Genomic DNA, 23470 nt, shown 5'->3' with positions numbered 1-23470 from the left:
GGAGCCCTCCTGCTCTCTTGTATGCAAGCCACAACACAAAGCGAGAGTGTCATTCATCCCTTATTTATTAGCAAATGTTCATTCATGCAAATTGAAAAATGTGCTCTTCTTTGATGCTGCTAATATGATTCGCTGTTCCACAGAGAAAGACAAATGTTCTTAATAACTAGGGTGTTATGTTAATTTAAAAGATTATGCCAAGGCGGTTGTGGGAACAGACATGCAGATTTACTTCCAGGGCACTGTGAAAATATATCAACTAGTAAATGATGTTATGGAGACAATTTGTATCATTGTTAGCACTTTAATGAGAGGCATAGTGCAGGCGGCAAACTTCAGAGAACCGGCTGGGAGAGAAGGGAATGTGACACCAAAAAGAACCGGTCTTAGTACATGGACATGGGGTCTGTACACGGGGACTGAGGGGAACACACCAGGAGTAAGAATCTATGCTATGTATATATAGAAAAATGGGATATTGCACATGGGGACCAAGGGGAGTACACCAATAGTGGAATCTGAGTTTACAATATGGAAATTGTGCATTGCACATGGGGAAAGAGTGGAACACACCAGTTGGAGGGAGGAAATAGTCCGGGTCTTGAAGTCCTTAAAAACCAGAAAGCCAGGAACCAGATGTATCTGTATCGGTCCTGTTGAGAGATGGTTGCTATCTAAAAAACAAGAACTGACATAATCAATAGGTATCTACTTTTAAAAAAAGGGAGAGACAAACTATTGGCTTTGCCAATGCTTATTTATGTTTACTTTACAATTTTTAAACAGACGTCAGTCTTGTTGAAACATTAAACCAGCCACTAATGCATCATGGTGCATGTCTGCATAGGGTGGCCATTTTGGAATTTTTATTATGTTTTTCGAAACGGATGCCTGTTTGCACAGGAATCGTGAAGAATACACACGTGTCATGATGTAGCGGCAAATATTTTTCCAACATGGCTGCAGGTCCTTTAAAAAAAGTAAAGTAATAGAAAACAAATGAAGTGCTCAAGGGTCAACAATAGGTAAATGACAGTGTTCGAGTTTAGAACTACTTGTTAAGCTCTGAGAAATGGTGTGGGCTGATTTGAGCTAATGTCTAAAGCCAGCTAAACCACAGTGGCCAAGGGCTACGGTAAGGGGCTTTTCATAACCCTGTTATAGTCTATATGTATCTGTGTGCCAGTGTATGTTGTGTGTTTTGTAATGACAATAGTTATCGCCAGACAGCTAAAGCGCTTTGTAGGCAAGACCTAAAAAGGAGCACTGACAAACTCAATGAATCTTTGCTTTACACCACTTCTGGAGTCAGCTTCCAGGATACATGCAAAGCTACTGGCGCGACAATGACGAGAAAGCAATGACGCGCTGCAAATCATTAGGCAACAGAGATCTCCAATGGACCACTGATGCCTTGCCAGTTAAATGGTAACGCAACAGTGTGGCAGGTGAATACCTGTCTCTGTGGGGCCCATACTGACTTGCAGTTCTCTTTCAACACTAGTGATAGGAACTTGCTTAGGCTGGCAGTGGGTGCAAGGGGAGTGGGCAAGGGTTTACTCTGTGTTGAAAAGAGACTCTACAGAAACAAATAGGTTGAAATGACTAACTCCTAGAGGGAGGAGGTCGTCTGGATCACAGCGCATAGAGGACTAAAACCATCAAGCCCATTGGCACCTGCCTTGTTAGTGTTTGTCTTGGGCATTCCAGCATCACTCAGGATTGCTGGCTCCTCTCCTCAGAGATCAGGGACCAATAGTGTTCATCTTTTGCAATACGTGCACGGTTCAGGTGCTTTAGGTAGAACCCAAAACGACCCTCAAACTATTTTTAGACACTTTAGGAGTCTATGCAAGAAAGGAACATGCTAAAAAAAAATCATCGCCTTCTCCAGAAGAAAATTACATTTTGCATGTACGTGGATGGGTCTACCATTGGAAGAGTACGTTTGTGTAATAATCTAGGGGTAACATTTGGAACTGCGAAATCACAAGGCTATCAAAGCAGTGAAAACTAATGTTCGATATGAAGGCCTGTCCATGGCCAATTACTTGGAGGCAGCTCCTTCGATTAAATAAAAAAGGACTTTGAAGCAAAAGCTGAAATCTTTTTAGGGTATAACTAACAGGGACCTGGCATTTAATAAAGTGATGTTAAATGAGTCAAAACTAAAACATGTTTTTCAGTCTAGAGTCCTTCACGCAAGAAAGCGGTGCTGCAATGTTTTCTGAAACAGGTGAGGAATCCAGATGTCAGAAAGAGATTTCTTGGCAGCTACACACACTCTACCCCAGGCTGTCCACGAACCTATTTGTTTCCTAGGCACGAAAACAAAACGATACAAAAACAAAGTGATCTACCACAATGTTGTATAGAAAGCACAAGGCGCATTCATGATACCTGTGGTTGGTCGCCATTTTGTAAAAGTACACAAGACATCAAATAAAAAATAAAAAAATAAAAAATAAAAAAGACATCAAATAACAAGGCCTTGCATGGATGAGAGGCTATGATGAAAAATAAACTCAATGTGTAAGTGCATTAGAGTAGAGACCTAAGCAACTCATCGAGAAATCTGAGAAAGAAACTGAAGGGTCCTAAGAGAAGCAAGTTACAAACACAACACACCTGTCCGTGTGAACAGAGCGCAGTGATCTGCATGAATTCATGTGGCGAGGTAGGGTCCAAGCTGGACATGCGACCGGTGTGAGGCTTGACCAGTGATGGCCAGTGGCAAAACAAATCCATTTCCTTCGGATTAAACATCTCCACATGGACACCACATTTGCTGTGGAGCACCATCTTGCTCCTCAGCGCCTTGAGACCCTCCCCTGGGCGGTACTTGTGCTTTATAAATACACGTTATGTTTAGTTAGTGCGCCTGGGTGGAAGGTCACTGGATTGGATAACTCCACGGTCATGATTGAGGGCATCCAAGCATCTCATCCTTCAAGTTGTTCAGGCAGAAAGTAGCTAGATGCAGGGGCTGTCATTTCTGCAAGACACACTGCAAGGGAGTAAATGTGTTGGAAAGGTGTTTGTAGCCGCTTCAATGGCAATTGGGTAGGACGGTGATAATTCACGTAAAGGCAGATGAAGGCTGCAGGAGATCAAGGTAGTGGAAAGACTCAGATGGTGGGTCACTGTTGTTTTCAAAGGAGATACACAGTTTTCTGCATAATAAAAGGGAATTCAGTGGCCAGTGAAAACGCGTTTTAGGAAGGTTGAGTATTTACATACTCGATCATGGCTTCTCTCAAGAAAACCTAATATTTTATTGGAGGCTGAAATGTGATTGTGGTGGCTTTGGGTGTGCTTGTTTATTAATTGCTCCAATTTCAGTTTGGAGTTGTGGGACAGCTAAGTTTGCCCTTCGATTTGGGCTTCCAGAGAGAGCCAGCAGGAGTGATCCTGCAGAAGCTTTGATCCTACTAGAAGGGTTTGGGTTTTCTCACTCGTAGCTTGTCTGGCCAGCCTCCATCCATCGTTCGATGATGGGAGGAGGTCACTGAAAGCGCCAAGGTCTTTGTTTACGCCACCATTTAATTATCAGAGATTTTTGTTTGTGCTCCACTTATGTGTGAAGGAAGAGTTGAACCGGGTAGGGTAATCAAGAAGGATTCACATAGGTTGCTGAAGCGCAAGGTATAATAACGTGCCCTGGGGTACTCCAGTTTTCGAGCTATGCGGTCTTCTTGCACCATCAGTTGTATGTGTTTTTTTGGATAGACATGAAGTAAAACATTGTTGGAATCTGTTTTCTATTTTTATCATTTCTTGGATTCTTGTTGGGTACATCGGATGGTCGGCAGCGTCAAAAGTGCCAATTGGGACTCGTAAGCCTGTGAGTACTACTGAGTTTGGTTTAAAAAAAAAAAAGAAAGAAAAAACAAATACCTGTTCTTTGGCCTCAAGATGCCCAAGGACAAAGGCGTGCTTTAAAAATACAGGTAACGTAATGTAATCCCAGCTGCCAGTCGTAAATCACCCAGGAGGTTGCGGTCCTCCATGTGCTTGGCGTGTCGTATGATTATGATGAATCGCTCCACATTTTTCCCAACACAGCTTGCCAGTGATTTGCTGGGTTATTTGCTTCCATTGATTGGTTTTCAGTAGAGATTCGATTTATCCTTGTTTTGGTAATTGCACCATCCAACTATACTCCGACAGGCGTAACACTTGACCACCCTTGACCAGCATTGGCTACCAGGGTAAAGAGTGACGTTCATGTGGCTTGCGATTGGTGTGGTTTCTCCACTGTTGCAGTGGGTGGAGTAGAATTAGTTAATGCGATGCTTGCCTGATGTGTTTGTTACAACAATGGTATAGGTTTTTAGGTCATTGGACGCAAGTTTTTTTATTTTATTATTAGTGTGGTTTGCAGGACTCAGCTAAAAATCTGATAAAGGTGTAAGGGCCTCCTTACATGAAAATGAGCGTTGTTAGGAATTCACGTGATCTCTTTTGTGTATTGCGATTCCCTATGAAGGGGGTATCACAGCTGTCCACAGTGAGGCACAGCTGTCCTTTTCCATACGTTTGTACTTTCTGATTAGTCTTAAGGAGAACAGAGACCCACTATTTTTGTAGCAGTTGTGTAAGATTATTTTTCTAAATTGTTTGCACTGGTGTGATAGGTGGTCCAGTCATTCACCTCAACAGTGAGGTTTTTGGTGTGGGTTGTCAGAGAAAGACAGTAGAAATCCTGGTTTATGCAGTGGGTTGGACCACTGCCCATTGGCTACGATTCAGTGCTATGAGAAGTATTTCTATATTGGCGATTTCTTCTGCTTCATGTACTGCTTGTAGCCAATTTAGTGGGCGAGAAGTAGGGCGAACTAGAGGGAGGAAATCAGTGCTTAATTTGAGCTGGTGGTTTCCGGTGCTCAGCATCAGCACTTAATCATCAACCCCTACACTTTTCATGAGCACCAGTTAAAGACACATTTATTTATGGTCGGCATGGGAAGATTAAATGATTTGCTGGGGATGTTGAGAAGACGCTGAGACTCAAACCTGAGTCCCCAGCATCAAAGTCGGCATCTCTGGCCATTACGCCACATCCTCCCTCCACTTTCTCGGTTAGTAGATGGTTCTGTGTTAAGCGGTGTTAACACGAGAAATGGGCTGGGGCAAGCTGCTTTCTGAGGAGAGCCCTGCCACTTATTTTTTTACAAATTAACCACTGAGGAGAGCTAAGCTGTGAGTAGGGGGTAGTGCAAATAGAAATAAGTAGACCCTTTTGGTAATACTCAGGGTCTCGACGTCCCCAGCTTATGTGTGGTTTTGTTTTTAAGCAGGCTTTCCTTAACTGGCTGATTTTTGCTTACTTTCCTTAAAATACAACTGCCTAAAACAGTCTGTCTAAAGTCATGGATTAGAGTAAGGATCTAGTCTTCGAAGTCCCAAATACCGCCCCTTATGTCACACTTCCAATCCCCTATATCCACACGCAGCCCTTCATCCTAACTTCCATTCGCTTCTCACTGCCCCTCCTCCTACTCAAGCAAGGACAGCAAGGAGGCGGGCCCTAGGCACTGAAAATAAATATCAGACACTGAGCACTGCAACTTAGCTTGACACAAAATATTTGGGCGTAGACTGTTTCTATCTTTCTTCTGAAATTTGTATTAATAAGTGTGTTCTGAATTTCTGAGAGTAGTAACCATCAGGGAGTACTCACATACAGAAGAAATACACCTAGTAAATTTAATTTCACCCAAACATGCATTAGCTTCTCTTTCTTTTTTTCTTTGGTTCCTTGGAAAATATTTCCCTTTAAAACGGGAGACACCCATTAAATAGGAGTGTGCTCCCTCAAAATGCATTTGCTCCTAAACACCGGTGTGTGTTCATCCGCTTTTACCGGTGGATCCATTCAGGTGTGTCCACAACCCCACCCCTACAACTACACTCGCTAGTTCTGTAATTCCCCACACTGAAGGTAGTTCTGTCCATGCCACAATACTTCCATACTTTGTACGTAACATTCTGCCAATCCTGATTCAAAGAATCATATTTGGTGTCTGCATGTGTAAGTTTTGCAAATCCAAGTTGGGCTTACATGCACATACTTATTAGTAAATCTTTTTAAATTTTATTTTTTTGCTACCCTCCACTTTTACATATTTTTCAATTTTAGACTTGTTCAGATTTTACCTCTAACGATGAGCGGGCTTTTGCACCCTCTTGCCTAGTCATTTGAACTACAAACTACGGTCAATGGTCGCCAGCTCAGGCCATGCTGGGGGGCTCACTGAAAAGGCGAACGCGAAAAGTGTGGCCAATAGTTGGCCACGCAGTCTCTCTAAATCAAACGTTAATATCCCTCAGTGTGTACCCTTTCCCATGGTCACTTTCCCACTCCAGAAGATTTATGCCCTCAAAAGATTACTTTTGTGGGCAATCTGAATTCAATTGACGCCCCTGTTAAAATACAGAAATACGACTAGGAGTAGTCAAATTCAGATGTCAGGAGGCCTTTAAGGCTTCAGTACACAAATTAAAAGCATTTCACTTTTACTTTATGGTCACAGCTTTTTTTTTAGCTTTCATGCAGAAGGAGATGCAATTTATGCTTCAATGAAATCCAGATATATTGACAAGTGATATAAACAATGACCAGAAAGGGCGTTGCGTCAATATTTCCATTTGGGAGCTATCTTGGTGTTCACTCAACAAATCTATATTTTTATGTACATTTTACAGCAGTGCTCCATAGTTGGTTTTTAAGAAACTATTGTTGCCTACTGATCAGTTTAGTCAAAGGAGCATGCCCCTTTTTTTCCTACATTGTAAATGGAAGTAAATCCCGGTACTAATCTGCCTTTTTTTGAGATCCACTTTATCTACTTTGGACTGGAAAAAACGGTGAGGAGTAGGTAGAATCTTGCAGTGGCATTTGGACAGCTGAGAGATGACCATTCTACAAGCAAATCTTGGACAGTCTGTGAAAGTGCTACCAGCAGCCAATTAGAATAGGTCTAACATATGGTCCTAGTCAGATTGGTTGAAAGGATGGCCAATTAGATTGCAGAAACAACAGAAATCTGATTGACTACCCACACTTCCCCTCCAGAGGAGTGGAACATATTTGGGCATATCGGGCATTTTCCAACCAAATTTTGCTCTTTGGCCACGCTACAAAAAAGTGATGGATTTTGCAAGTTTCCCCTTTAACTAAAATGATCAACGATCCATTAATGGGACAAACCATTTTATCACTGGAACACATCTCAAGGGACAACCATCAAAGGACCTAAACTGCAAAACATGCGCTCTCGATTTCAATGTTGCTCATATATGGCTACCTCAATACCAAAGTAAGGATCTGTGAAATCCTGAGTAACGGGCGAGGTAACTCAAAACTGAGAATCGAGCACAGTAGGATGAGGTACAAAGAATCTACAAATAGACGTGGTGTGGGTCGAAGGGAGTAATATTATTGGATGGATTAACTGCTCATGAACACCCTACCCTGTCTTTCTAGAGCATCAACTTTCCACCAAATCTAACCACAGAAGTCATTCTGGACAGGATCACTTTCAACAATGGGACTCTTCAAATAGTCAGTCTATAGCCTGTGAAATAAAGTTTTCATTATTGAATGTTTTGTGCACAAATATTAACAGTTACATGGCCTTTACACATGTTTTTTCTGCACATTTTCCACGTTTAAACTGATTCTAGTTAATGTAGTCCTGTATTTTAAAAAGGGCTCGTGTTAATTGTTACTTTGCTTGCAAAATTGCGAACATTTATTATTATTTGATGAAAAGCGGTAGCAGCATATGAAAACTTGTAATTGTTACTTTTCTTGTCTCTCCTGCAGAAAATAATGTTTTGCTCTTTGAGATTGTGGTGGAATTTGTTAATTGAATAGAGTCCTTTTAGCTGCACCTGAGAGTGCAAGCGGCCCGTATTATTTGCTAGTTTGACGGTCACAGTCGAAGCCTGCTTTTGAGAAAGTTTTGTATATTTTAATGAGATTGGAATTGTATCTTTTCTGTCTTCACTTGATTGGCTGACTGTTCTGAGACATTACGTGTTACTGACATTTTTAGAATTCTGTCCTTTTAGGAATGTGTTTGCAGCCCTATAGATGCACAAACCCTTTTAGTTTCATTTACAGCAGATTCCTTTTTCCCTTGCCCGAATGAGTTTAACTGACACATTGGGCAGATGCCTTCTCCACTTGCAAGGCAAACCTTTATTTGATTAATATGTCCTGACTTTCAGAGACTTTCTGAACTGACACCTTCTGCCTGATGATTGTATGACGTTACAACAAATTCCGTTGCAACGCATGCCTTTACCACGCATGCGTTACAACGGAATTCGTTTTCCACGCATAACCTTTACCTCGAATATTCCTTTACCACGCATACATTTAAAACGTTTTTCGTTGTAAATGTATGCATGGTGAGGGCATACTCTTGATAAAGGTTATAAATCTCCCCTTACATGCCCCCAGCCTCCACTCCTTATATTTACCCCTGCCCTTAACCCTTAATATATATATATTTATTTTACTAAAATGCCCCTTACCTTTTAACTCGCCTTCTCTCCATCTTCTTTGTTTACGTCGGTCGTACGTCGTTAAGAGGAAGCGGAAGTTACTTTCCGTTTCCTCTCTAACGACGTTGATTGCTTCAGCTTCGGCTTCGGCTCTTCAGGTTAGTTTTGATTTTTTGGGGGGGAGACCCCCCTAACCCCCCTTTTTATCCCAACGCTTTATTTTTTTTTATGGGGGAGACCCCCCAAACCCCCCTTTTTTTCTTTTCATTTACCACTAATGCCTTTACTACGTATTTTGTAGTAAAGGTATGCGTGGTAAAACCTCTCGTTGTAACCACGCATGCGTTGTAATGCATGCGTGGTAAAGGATTTCGTGGAAACTGCTTCGTTGTAGAGGCCGTTTCCCCTGCCTGATGTCTCCCAAACTTTGCAGACCTTTCCCTAACTTAGCTGAGTAGGGATTTCCCTAAATGGAAAACTGAGCCTTGCTTTGAATTATTTTGAGACGCCTTTATAATTTGTTTTGTATTTATGAATTTGAATTGTTTTGAATTATATCGACTAATACATATACATACTGGCTATTGTCTTACAACTAATTTGATGATTTGAATTTGTAACGTTGCTAATCTTTTAATTAAACCTTTGTGGTTTGTAAATGCAATACCCGCTTTCCTCTTTGTGGGTTGAAATGGGCTTGACAATATTTAATTGTACGGCTTGAACTAATGATCCATCAGAGGGCAACCTGAATTAGCACCACAAATGTGCACCGTGCAAAGTGCTGCATCACTTGTGGTACCAGCATCACTTGTGGTACCATGAGTATATAATGGTGATCGCTGTAACTCTCCACAGAGTATATTAATTCCCACGGCTATTAACCCCTTCCATGCTGCCGTGGGCCAATGGCCGACGAGGCCCCGCCCGTTTTTCGCAACTGCTACGAAATTGCGGCAGTTAAATGTCACTGTTTGTTGTGAACATTGATGACACAATATCATAGAAATTCCCTATGAAAGTAATGGGACCCCCTCTAAAGTGCTAATTCACAGGTCAGGGAGAAGAGGGGAAAAGGATAACATGTAACAACTACTCCGAATATACACTCCCTCATTACCTCTCTATTTATTTAAGGGTTTTAGCCTCTTACAAATAAGCATGGGCATAACAGAACACAAATTTAGCTGTTACTCATTTCCATTCTCTTTATTTATCATTTGAATTACTTTTTCTTTTGTTATTTTTTTAATAACATTATAATTATTAAAAAATACAAAAAGACATTACCTATGTACACAATTTTAGCAACATGAAAATTGATTCATAAATTCATATATTAAACACAATATGACCAGGAAGAGAACAACTAACACACAAACCATACATGCATACTTCACACAGAATCACACCACAAATTATCTGTGCAATTTGTCGCGTTTCGTTGGCTCTAGTTAAAGGCCCTACCAGGGTCACTACAAAATGTAGGATATTATAAAGACATGGTCGACGCGTTTCGGTGGTAGTAGATAACAGTAGAAGCCACCTTCCTCAGGACCTGTCAGATTATCGCACAGTGTTCTCTACACCCTGGTACTTCTCCAGTAGAACCAATGCTGAAACTTTTCCTATTTTAACCCTAGACGACCTTCTATGGTGAAATGGTTATGTATCCCACAGGAATCTCCTTTAGCTCGATTATTCCTAGAGTGGATTCATTTTGAAATCTCTCGTACTTCCATTTTAGGCACCATAGACTTTATTTCTACTTAGACGTTTTATTCTCTAGGTAACATTAGTTATCTTGATTCCATAGATGTATGTCTATTCTTTTTATATTGCCTTTTCTCCCTTCACAGGTACAGTCTCTCCTCCAATAAGTTTCAAAGGTCGTCCAACAAAATGCCACGCACGTCTCCAATATCATAGGAATACCTCTAATAGTATCTTGAGCAGACTAAGTTCTAGGACATGTATGCAAAAGAAAGTCGCTGTTGCAAACTCTCCACCAGTGAACACCCAACAGCGTTGTACTTTCTGTGTACCTTGTGTTTTTACGTGTCTGTGTATGAGGAGTGTTCCCTGTGCCTAACAGCTCGAGGGGCCGCTCCTTAAAGAACACTATCTTGAGAAGCAGTCAGAGCCCGTGTTCTTGTTTGCAGTGTTCTCTGTCAGTATGAAGCGCTGCGGTGTCCACGTGAGACGCTTTGTTAACCAGACATAAATAAAACCTTGGTGGGGGCATAGGGGTGTCTCAGCTCCCACGCTGAGAGGGGAAGGGAAGGGGGGGCAGTGTGAGGATTTGTCCAGCCGCCACCTGTGTTTACGTCAATTGTTTGTCTGGCCCCGCATGGCTTCGGCTGTGGCGCTCGATACAAACCCGGCCATGCGTGTGCACACGTCCCTGTGCTGAAGAGCGTGTGCTGTGTGGTAACGAGACGCCGACGCGGGGAGGGGGCGTGGGGCACGAGTGCTAGTGACCGCTCATGTGTGTCAGAGAAAGAAAGCGCGGGAGAAGTGTCCGTGAGGGAGCTGCAGCAGCAGAATGGCGTCTGAAGCAACGCGGCGAAAAATGCAATTACCACCACACCTCAGCAGGTCGGCCCCGAAGGATGAGCAGCGCTCCCCTGAATCTGAACTCGGCGAGGGAGGCATGCTAAACGGGAAACCCACTGTCAACAAGCATCTTGCATTTTTTAAATATTTTTTTATATATATAGCGCGAACTCAACCTGAAGGTATTGGAGCGCTTTACATGAGCACCAGGTATGTTACACAAGGGCATTCATTTTTCGTAGTCACTGGGACAATAATTAAGTGAATTCAGGCACGGGGACATTAAGTGATTCGCCCAGGATCACAGTATGTTGAGGCCATGCAGAGATTCGAACCTGGTTCCCCAGCGCCAAGGTCGGCGGCTCTAACCCTTAGGCCACATCCTCCTTGCTCCAGTCCTGCATGCAGGGCCAGCGCTAGGAATGGGCAGTGTGGGCAGCTGCCAATGGCCTCGCACCCTGCCTACCAGGATGGGGCCCCGCACAATGGTAACACCCCACCAGTCCTTGAGTACCCCTGCCAATCAAAGTGAAGGAAATGTGGCTCTTTACAATTGAGCTCATGGGAGGGGGCCCCCCTCCCGCGGCCTCTAAGGGATGGTGTGGGAAGCCCTAGGGGAGGGGACACCTCTCTGGCTGCCCATTCAGACTCCACTGGGCACCCATTGTCAGCACTTTAGCCCACACAGGTTTAACTCCGCCCCCAAGCAATTCTCACACCTTCAGTCCGAAATGGGCTGTACAAGAGGTACGTGGTTGGCTGACAGGAGGAGCTGCGGCCCAGTTGGAGTCTGCACAAAGCAGCTTCCCTGAAATCAGAAGGTGTCACTTATGTAAATTTCAGGGACCTAGCACATTGCCTTTTGCCCAGGGCCCTGAAAATCCTAGGACCGACCCTGCCTGCATGCGAGCAATTACAGACAAGAGGCGTTCCAGAATGTTCCTTTGCGTGAAGGCGCCTGCTTGGGCTTTGAGGCGCATTGTGACATCATTCCTTAGATGGCCCCTTTAATCCTAAAAGAGCCCTACAGGCGCCTTCTGGGATTCAAAGATTGTACTTCGTTCTACCTAGAGATGGGGCGTTTGGGTTGCTTCCTGTGACGCGGTGTGTACTTGCGGTACTCTCCTTGCTTCGCCTACTGACTAAAGCATCATTCATGTACATGCTGCACTCAAACATTAAAGGCCATATAATGGTGGTAGCCAGGGAAGGGCAGAGTCGCACTTCCTTAAGGGTGAAAATACTAGTACAAATTGGAAAGGGGGAAACAACATTCACACATCTGGGCAGGGGTGAGGCTGTGCCACCCTTAGGCTCCTGTCTGGGTGTGTGGGACCATGACTTGTGATCCCGTGAGTGCACACATTAAGACTTTTGTCAAGTGTGGAGCTGACATTGCTTGCATAACTCCTGCTTCTACTCTTCCACAGCAGTAGTAAGGGGGAGAAGCTTCATTGCCAGCAGAACCAACACACCATCCCTCAAAACATCCACAATTCCATTCGTTCTAGAAAATCCGTTTTCAGAAGAATTTACAAATGCAGATTTAGCACTGCCATGTGGCAGCCATTACCTGTAAATGCCAAGGTGAGGAGCACAGCTGCCTCATTGTGCCTCCTTCTAGCATGGTCAGAGTAATGCCTTCCACTGTACAAGGCCCGAGTACTTCAAGTAATACAGTCTTTGGACATACAAGATACTGTGAATTAAAACTTTGAACCTTGGGCTTGTCGGGTCCGTATAGCTCTCAATCTCCTGCTCTCCTTGGGTGGTGCTCAGCAAGGTGGTAGCCCACCACCGCCTCCTACTCTTCTTTCACCCAATACCAGTGCTCTGGGAGCTGAGATCTTTCGGGATCTGGATCAGTTCTTAGAGGGAATGTCCAGAACTCTCAAGAGTCCGCATGAGAAACAGGATCTACGTATGGTGGACCATGAGCTGCAGCCTACTCAACGGAGGTATGGATCGCAGTATCGGTCGCTGGACGGTAAGTGAAAAAGGACATTGATTTGGCCAGATACACGAGGGCCCTACGTGGGAATGTTTTTAAATTTTAGGTAAATTTATAAATAAACACTAGGTACCAACAGAGATGCAGTACTTCTTGTAACATCACCTCATTTGAAACATATGTTATAATAACATTCTCTGGAAAGTGCTGCTTGAAGAAAAGTCAATAATACATGAAAGGCCTGTAAAAAAGTAGGGACAGCTGGGAGTGCTCAGCAGAAGCAATGAAGCCTGTAAGAAATTGCAGACCTAATATTTATTTTCTACACCGGCTTCTTTATGGAATAATGAAGACATAGAAAGGCAGCCTAAGCATTCACTGCCAAGTATTGGAAGAGGAAGAGGGTGCCCAAATGGATAATCTTTTTTTTCCTGTAGAACAGGGTGAAACTGTTTGACAAAGTACCTAGGTCTTTGCAATACACGTGGGGCAATGCCCATCTCACAGCAGAATAAACAAGCAGCTAAGGTGTTCACTGCCAAATACACTAGGTACCAACAGAGATGCAGTACTTCTTGTAACATCACCTCATTTGAAACATATGTTATAATAACATTCTCTGGAAAGTGCTGCTTGAAGAAAAGTCAATAATACATGAAAGGCCTGTAAAAAATATGTAGTCCCACCCTCTTTCCTTCCATCCATCCATCACAGGCCCGGGTTATTGTGTATGTGTTGGGTGTGTGCCTTGCATGCACTCTGCATGTTATAGAATGGGGTTTGTGCCTAGGTAATTTGAGTGCATGCTTCTGTGTGCCCTAGACGAGGCTTCTCCAATGAGTAGCTTGTGAGCTACTTTGCACCTCTCCAGCTGCCTGTAAGTAGCTGTCCTGTGTGCATCTCAGCCTAGTAAGTTAGAACATTTTTCTTAGTTGTATTAATGTATATAAGCCAAAATTGTGTATCCATGACACTGTGTATTTCAGACTCATAAGCAGATGTTTGGCTGAATTTCCAAAATAATATTTAAAGGTGATTTTGAGTGATAAATGACGCAGGGAGACTTTTTACTAATACAATTTAATTTGTGCCAGGGGCATTGCAGCTGTGGCTGTTGTTTATTACCTATGTATAAGCGATCAAAGTTGACAAAGCTTTTTTTACATTACTGCTCGCAGCCTTGTCTGATGCCCTGGGGATCACTGCCGGTAATCCTGCATATGGTGGACACTAATGTAATCTTGTCTGATGTGGTCACAATTACAATATTGGTAATATTGTTAGTTTGGGATGGGTTTCATAGAACACAAGTATCCTTTCTCCAACCCTATTTAATCTCTTTATGGAACTCCTCACCATTATTCTGAAGCAAGCAGAGGTCAAATATCACCTACATGCTGAAGTCTCACAACTCAACTACAAAATAACGTCACCCAGAGATAACCTTCATCTGAATGCCACACTAAACAACATACAAACCTGGTTTAACTACAACTACCTAAAATGTAACCCCAATAACACCAAACTGCTACTCCTCTCCCTAAATAACAGTCCTCTTCCAATCCGAGAATGGCTCAATAATTTGAACGCACTAGATTGATCTCTCTCACTTTCTAACTCTGTACAGTCCTTATGTATCATCCTTGACAAAAATATGTTTATGAAGGAACACATCAACAATTCAGCCAAAAGAGCCATCATCACACTAAAACATCTAAAAAAAAATTAAACCTTTCGCCCTCCTCAACGATCTTAAGACTGTTGCACAATCACTAGACCTCTCGAAACTGGATGTACGGCATTACGACGTGTACTTTTACAACGCGTGCTGTTACAACGCGTTTTTTTCAACGCAAGTCGTTACCACGACTTGCGTTGGAGGGGGTGCGGACTTAGGAATTTTTTAATTTACTATTCCAACACCAGCCTACGTACAGTAGGGAAGGTGTTGGATAGTAAATAAAAAAATTCCTTGTCCTGCAGCGCCCTCCAGCGCAAGTCGTGGTAACGACTTGCGTTGAAAAGACCGCGTTGTAACGGCACGGCGGTGTAACAGCCGCGTTGTAAAGGCTGTTCACCCTCGAAACTGGACTATGGCAACGTCATCCTCACTGAAACTCCAAAAAGTCACCTTGCAGCCTGAAAGCCACTCTAAACGCGGCAGCCAGTCTCTTCACAGGATCGAAGCAGTCTGACCACATCTCACCTGCCCTCAAGAGTCTGAACTGGCTTCCCATTGAAAGAAGATGCATTACAAGACAGCCTGTGTTACCCGCAAAGCTCTCTGTATAACTAACCCCAAATACTTTGCAGCCAGACTCTCGAGAGCAGGTAGTGGCCTGATTCTGGTAGGCTCCAACTCGCTTCTTCTCATACCCCTAAGCTGAAAAAGAAAGTTACCCAGGCATGCTTTATCTTAGGAAATGCTTCCAAGATATGGAACTCACTCCCCATAGATCTCTGCTGCAACCCCTCCTTTTCTTGCTTCAAACACGACCTCAAATCTCTACTTCTAAACGACTACTTCAACTCGATCACAAGTGGATCCATGTTTCCCATAAACTCAACCACCCTGTATTGACTCTTCTGTTACAGTCACCTGACCCATTCAGTCACTATTTTTGCTATACTATCATTACCTAATGTTGTTTAGTTATGTACTTGATTGTCCTCACTATATTATTGTTATACTGTTTATACTTCTTTAGACTGTGTTTGACCTACTCGTATCCTCGCTTGTAGCTCTAATTTTCTATTCCCACAACTTGTAAAGCGCTTGGCAACCTTTTTGGTCTAGCTAGTGCAATATCAAACTCAATAAATAAAATAAGGTGTAATATGGTACATTTCCACATTTACTTAACTCATGAACATGCACTCATACTTTGATGCCTGTCGAGTTTCAGCAAATTAAGGAGCCAAATATAACAAAACATTACACCCACAGATAAACTTTTATACTTTACTTATACTTTAACATACGCCTGTATTTAAGGAAATCAGGTCCTGTTTTTTTAACTCCCCAAGCTCTCTAACTGCTCAGCTTTGGACCTGGAATTCACGAATGATAGCATGGCAAGGCACTCCAAAGGAGCACAATTTTCAGTATTTTTCTGCTTTGAAAAATAAATGCAGACAGGAAACACGTTGTTTTCTGTTTGAATTTATCTGTAAAAATCAGTAAGAATGGAAAACTGGGAGCCTTAATCTTAATAAAGAATCATTCAGATTTACACATAGATGGCCTTTCAGTCAGCCCCCTTCATCCATTGGTCTGTTCAATCACACTTTGCTTTTGCTCACCAGTTACACATCTATCATGAACTGATGCGAAAATAGATGCCATTAGTCACTCTGTACACAATCTTGAATCACACCCCCTTTTAAATCTTCATTTTTTAAAATTGTTTAAGCATTTTTGATATTCATGCTTTTCCTGCAAGAAAAAAGTTACATATAAAATCATTTGGTCTGTAAACCAATGACTAAGAAAAATAAATAAACAGGAGAGCGAGGTAAAAAATAATACCCTCTGTTTCTTCACGGACAGTATTCCACTGTGTTATAAATCCATACTTACGACAAAGCCCGCTACCCCGCGAGACCACCTAGCAATAACAAATTTGCTGTCACACTGGATACTGGGACTTTAACAGCTCAGTGGATAGATTCTCTGTGCTGAATTAATGGGTCAGTCGATGTCGGTGCTTCAGCGCGAATGCACAATATGGCTTTGTTTCTGCTCCACACTTGTGAAAATAATCCAAGTAAAAGACCATCACATGCTCTGCTGGGCAGCAAGCCGGTGGCTGAAAGGAGCTCTCCGGAAGTGCAGATCTCAGACCGCCAGTGACGTATGCAATCCACGCACTGAGACTCCCGGGTCGTATTAGAACCCAAAGCAGCCTTGGCAAATTTTGTCAGACCAGCCCCTATACGGTTTGTAGCGAGCAAGCGCAGTGAGCGTACCTCACCACCACGAGGGAAAAAAATGATGCATTCTACAATAGATTTTTCATTCTTTATTCAATTGTATTAGCTTTCAAAGTATATTAGATCATTGGAATGTTGGGAGCTCAATTGCAGACAATGGAGTGCTCCCTGCTTCTACAGGCCGGTAAAGGCCCGCAGAGCAACATTCCAATGTTCTACAAAGACTTCTCGAAGCTCGAGGGGATTTATATACCCTCGAGCTTTGAGAACCCTTTGTTTAATTTGTTAGAACATTCTGCCCTCTAGTGGCAGAATGTTCTAATAGCCTTATAGCCCTTCGTAGCAGGGCTATACCGGCAATTAAAGGCCCGCTGTCTCGTTAAAGTCCCTTGCCTTCGGCTCGGGCCTTTAACGATTCAGCGGGCCTTTAATAGCCGGTATAGCCCGCTACGGCGGGCTATAAGGCTATAGTAAATGATGGCCTTACAGTGTATCCAGATACCAAGTCATGTCCACACACATTCTTATGGAGAACACAAAAACTAAGATGTCAACCATGAAATCTGAATCGCAATATAACATAAGAGTAAACATTCAATGTTAAGCACAGTCAAAAACTTGAGAACAAAATAAACATTTCGAGGGATGTTAGCATCCTCCAACTCAGGGCCAGATTCAGTGCAGATGGCGCTCAGGGCAACAATATTTTTGGGTGACCTCCCCTCCCCCCCATGACCCCCTCCTCCACAGAATCCCTCAGTATCTCTCTCCAACAGTGCCCCTCATCTCTCTACAGCCCCACTCGTACATGAATTTTATTTGTTTTATAGCGTATCTCGTACAAGTGTAGGGTGTCAGAGCACTTTACATCACACACATGGAGACAATGAATCATAAGTGTGTAAATCAGTGTATAGAAAATGTTGCATGAGACAAAGGGGGCTACAAGGTGTAGGATTCACATGTCAACCAAACTTGTAGGCATTTTGTAAGAGTGCTTGATCTGGAGAAGCACAAACTCAGGATTCAAAACGTACCCCAATGGTTAGGGTTGGTTTTACTAATAATAATTCATTACGACCCATACAAACCCATTTTTAGCAACATTAGGATAATGAAAGAATGGGAGAAAGCATAACTTTATAACCTGTATCATGCAGTTTGCATGCAGCTCGTTGATGGCAGTTCATAGGTCACTGTGCTACATTAGGATCATAACTTATAGACTGTACAGTTATAAAAATGATATATATGACAAAAGCAGTAACCCTCTGAGCTATCCACATAAAATACAGTTCTATGATCTTCATGGTACACATTCTTTGCAGTAGGCATGTTAAAAATCTACACTACTTTAGATGAGTCACTAGACAAAACTCATATTCCTCTCCAGTAGGAACAATGTTTACCAAAGTTACCTTGACATTTTAATTGTTGCCTTAAAACTGCTGGATATCAAATGAACTATGTAGTGGGTGCTTTTAAACCCATAACAATTTACAAAACACATTGCACCCCAGCTCAGCGATAAACTGGCCCCAGTAACAAAACAAAACCCCAGCCTTCCAGCCTTCCAGCCGCCCAGCAAAATGCCAAATGCCCAGTACGGCCAGCCCATCCTTGGGTCAAAGCCAAGCCAGTGCTCATCCTCAGCAAAGAGGTCTGGAGGGAGGTCACACATACCAGGTGCAACTTGCACACTGGTTTTCTGCAAACTGCTTTTTGCTTGACACTCTGCATATGTAATATTATGTAACATCGCACAATGCAGTGGCGTAACGAAAATTGAGGGGGATCCCCCTGCAAGGTACTTGGAGGGTCCCCTGAGCTGTCCTGCCGAAGTGCTGTGCTGAGGGGGACTCCCTGATCTTGGGCCCCCTCGCCACCGCAGGGGCTGGGGGGGCCTGTGTTACGCCCCTGATTAATGATTTTAAACAACAGTGGCCCCTGGAGAAGGGAGAATATAAGGACAATGAATATAGACTCAGTCGTTGCTATATTAAATCGACATGTCCAGCCGGACAGAGGGCTAATATTTACTTTGTAACAATATAAACAAGGTTTTTTCAACAATACAGAAAGTGGGACACAAGCCTGTGCCCTACTTAACATGTGGAAAACATTACAAGCAGGTGAAAAGGACAAACAAAGGGCTGTACGGTTTGTTGTACTTGATGAATAACAGTGTCAAAGGGCAACAAATCTCATTCAACACCTTTACAAGGTTGTAAAGGTTGTTTTCCACGTGATAAGTAGGGCACAGGCTTGTGTCCCACTTTCTGTATTGTTGAAAAAATCTTGTCTATATTGTTAAAAAGTAAATATTAGACCTCTGTCTGGATTGACATGTCGATTTAATATAGCAACGACTGAGTCTATATTCATTGTCCTTATATTTTCCCTTCTCCAGGGGCCACTGTTGTTTAAAATAATTAACTCTCAAGGTCCCTGGCCGACTTGTTTGGGTTCCCTTGTTTCCTTAACCCCTCCGTCACGCCCCTCGGGTGGGCTGTGCTGGTGACGGAGCGGTTCCGTCAAGGCCCACTCGCCGCACCTGCGCGGCGCTGATTTCGCGCCTGCGCGGTGCGTTCTATTGAGCGGGCGGGGACGTGACGGAACCGCTCCGTCACAAGCACAGGCCAGCCAAGGGGCGTGACGGAGCGGTTCCTTCACCAGCGTCGGAGCGCCGCGCGCCCCTCCCCCGCCCCTTAGCGCTGTGGCGGAATTGCCGCTGCAGTGAAAGGGTTAAAATATGTGTTACGCCCCTGGCACAATGTCCAATTGCAGGGGACCACCGAATGGCATGCCTAAAGATTTATATTTAGGCGGGGCGCTATTTACAACACGTTGCGATTGGCTACAAACACAGGGACAGCGGCCTGAAAAGAACAGCAGACCATAATCCCATTGCATTCTCAAACAGGAATCCTTTTTTTTCTCCAACCAGTTCGTGTTCCCTAAAGGAACATGTGTTGCTTCAAAAAACAAATTTTTTCCGTTTGGAAATGCATTGTGGGGAGCATGCAATGGTTCAGTGGGCCATTGCTTGCTCCCCCAAGGTCGCTTATCGTGATTCTCAAAGTGGACGCTCTCCAATGGCGACTGCTTCCCATTTGCGAATGGGTTACTACCTCCTTCAAGGTGTAGGTAACTCTTCCGTGGCTTAAGACCACCTGGGTGGTCACAAACTACTGATGCAGCTCATTGCAATTCACAATCAGGAGGGAATGTTTATTTACGCCCCCTCCTTCTCCATTAAAAATGAGTCGCAAACCACTTTTGCTATTTGGATAGGCTTATCCAAATCGCAAAATGGTTTTGGTACTTTGAGAAATTTAATTTTACGGTCATAATCACTGTAATTTTCCGAATCGCAGAGCTTGCAACCGCAAAATCATTTTGTACATATGCCTCAAGAGAGAGAACAAAATACCACTTGAAAATGTCGGAACATAGTAAACACGAAACAAGACAGAGTCAACTACGTGAGGTCCATACGTGCTCAAAAAGTGTCTTCAATGACAAACACATGACATAGGACAGACATGTACAGCTCATGGAAGAACATGAGTCTGATATGTCCTAACTCCAGCAGGAGAGTCCTCAGGAGGAGCGCCTCATCACGGCCCAAGTCGGGGTGCTAATACCAAATGAATCTAGTGTAGCTACAATTATTGGTGTAGCTACAGGGCCTTGCTGTAGTTGGTGTTGGCTGACCATGGTGGGTTGGCTGCAGATGTATGACGGTACAACGCGTGGTATTACCACGCATAGTTACAACGCAGGTTTTACAACGCAAGTCGTTACAACGACTTGCGTTGGGGGGCGCTGGATAGTGAATAGATTAATTTACTATTCCAACTCCAGTCCCCGTGGATAGTAGGGAAGGTGTTGGATAGTAAATTAAACTTTTCCCTATCCTAGAGCGCCCTCCAGCGAAAGTCGTTGTAACGACTTTCGTTGTAAAACCTGCGTGGTAAAGGATGTTTACCAAATAAAATGCATCATAAAAAAAATGAGAAATTGGCAGTCTTCTCTAACTGGGATCTGTCACTTCCGCCCAAACTGAGAATGTGTGATTTTTTGAGACACACATGGATACCATTTGTGGTTCAGAAGATTTTGGAGCGCGATGACAGGGTCTAGCTCACTTTTGATTCCATGTCCCATGTAGCAGCATCTGGGACCTGTGCCCCAGACTCCCGGTGTTTATTTTACCGTTGTCTGAATCCTAACTGCTGCCTAGAGTCAGCCAGACCTGCCCTGAAGATAAAGGATTGAACACATCCGGTGTGGACTGCTGGGCAGCCATGTCCACAGTGACAGATCCTAATGCAAAATGGCGTTGTATCTGTACTTGCTCTTTTACACACCCCACCGAGCAACTGGCCGTTCCTTGTGTGCTGTGTTTGTACCTATAATCAGGAAGGTCCCCCATCAGGACAATTGTACTGTGTGTCTTGAATACAACCCCAGCTGATGAGCAAGTGCTTCTTTCTACAGGTCAAGGTTGACAATGCCGTGGAAGATGTGTGTAGCATATATCGTGCGTGGTTGCACACAACACTGAATAATTTCAACCACTTCTGGCCATTTCTGTGAGGTACAGGCTCAAAGTGCAGATGTGCATGGGTGCGCACTGTCGGTGTTATTCAATTTCTAGGTACAACCAGCTGCCCGGACAATTGATTGTGGGACCAGGTGAAGCCGTAGATTCATACCAAATCTGTGTGTAGTGGCCGCTCTCATCAACCACCTCACCCCAATCAACTGGAAACTTCCCTAACCAGAAGTCTCCCTTTGTGGGTTGGAGACCACAGAGAACGCCCGAGTAGTGGGTTTTTGGGATCTAGTCAAGATCTCAGTAGCCGGTGATCAAACCCCCTAAACTAAGTCCCCGTGGACCGAGGGACACTCTAAACTAAGACAAAGTTAGCTATATATCACAACATACTGAGGCAACATTTTCCAGGCACACAAATTTGTTGGGGAACAGAAACACAAGGACATCCAGAGATTGTTGAGGACATGAGAAATCCAGGCTGTAGGATACCACCCCTCATGGACAAACACTATTGCAAGTACAGCATCTTACAGTGTGATTAAAACAGAACTATTGGGGTTATACCCCAGCTCCAGATGGGGCTACAGCTATCTGCCTGTGCATTATACGTGTCACTTTTCTCCATTTTATAGTAAAGAATGACCCATGGTCAAACATATAACTCTGGCTGAACAGCAACCTTTATTGAGTGCTATTACTTTGTGTCATATTGTATCTAAACCCCAAGCCCTCTCCACCTGCTAAAGGAAGCCTAGTTTTCTCCCCTGCTCACTTGAGTACGCCCATCCAAATTGGAATACTTGGCATGGGAAACATCCTTTACCACGCATCAATTACAATGCGGTATGGTACATCGCAGTTTTGACTACGCAAGTCGTTACAACTACTTGCACTGGAGGGCGCTCTAAACTAAGGAATAGTATAAATTACTATTCCAACACCTTCCCTACTGTACGTAAACTGGAGTTGGAATAGTAATTCACACTGTCCCTAAGTACAGCACCCTCCAGCGCAAGTCGATGTAACGACTTGCGTTGTCAGGACCGCGATGTAACATACTGCATTGTAATAGAAAGCATTGTATCGTCATACATCCCTTGGCATTGGTCTATGTAGGCTTACACCAAGAGGCAACCAAAGAGCAGAATATTCTCATTTCTTAAGGAGAACTCCTCAAAGGGAACAAACACACAGTCTGTATCATCCCACACAACACATCTTAAGAGAATGGAAAGGAGAGGTCATTTTAGAGCCACAGTACCTTCTTCGCTCCCATCAAGGCTGCTTTCTGTAGCTTGCTGTAGCAGTACTTGGCGTAGGTACTTATGGCCACTCCTGCAAGGGACAGAAATAGGAGAAACACATTAAACCTTGGACACCAGGCCTCGAGAGAGGCACAGATATATTTAGACACATCTCCAGGAGGAGGGCTCTTTCTAGTAGTCAAGAGTGTTCTCAAACCAGTGCATCAAATCAATGCATGTAAGAGTTGCTTTCAATGTAGCGTGGGAGTAAACCTATTCTGTTCCTTAATATATGATGAGTTTCCACGCACAATTTTATATCCAACACGGTCTAATTTCATAAGTAGACAATCACCACACACTTCTTCAAACACACCCTAATCAGCTGCAGACCATCAATGAATGAAGCCTTAGTTCCAGATGCACCCATTTCAACAGAAAACCACAAGTTTCCCAAGAGCCCAAAGTTCATGTTCTGTAAATAGCAGCAATACCAATGGAACGTTCCCGAATCAACCATCAACATATCTTTCTTTCAACCTTTCTTCTTTTAAATGAATCTCACTGCATGCTTTGTGCCTGTTAACTTAATGTTTATTATGCTGATGTGAAGTCCTTTTTCATATAGCACATCACACTGCACTTCTTCCCTTACTAAGCACTTGTAAATAACAAATGTTACTATTACCCAATTTCTCAGTTCAA

The 23470-nt window shown here is 43.4% G+C and overlaps 1 protein-coding gene across 1 annotated transcript in view; it reads right to left on the bottom strand.

Annotated features, from left to right (window-relative positions):
• ARHGAP39 (Rho GTPase activating protein 39) overlaps positions 1 to 23470 on the bottom strand; it is an 854292-nt gene that overhangs the window by 167069 nt on the left and 663753 nt on the right. Inside the window, exon 6 of the mRNA XM_078686621.1 lies at positions 22783 to 22856. Coding sequence (XP_078542747.1) covers positions 22783 to 22856 — 74 coding nt within the window. The remainder of the gene's footprint in view (positions 1 to 22782; positions 22857 to 23470) is intronic.

This window comes from Lissotriton helveticus, chromosome 4_1 (genome assembly GCF_964261635.1).
Source record: "Lissotriton helveticus chromosome 4_1, aLisHel1.1, whole genome shotgun sequence".
In the NCBI taxonomy this organism is placed as follows: domain Eukaryota; kingdom Metazoa; phylum Chordata; class Amphibia; order Caudata; family Salamandridae; genus Lissotriton; species Lissotriton helveticus.
Note: the sequence above shows the minus strand (reverse complement) of the source record. Positions and strands in the feature narration are given on the sequence as shown.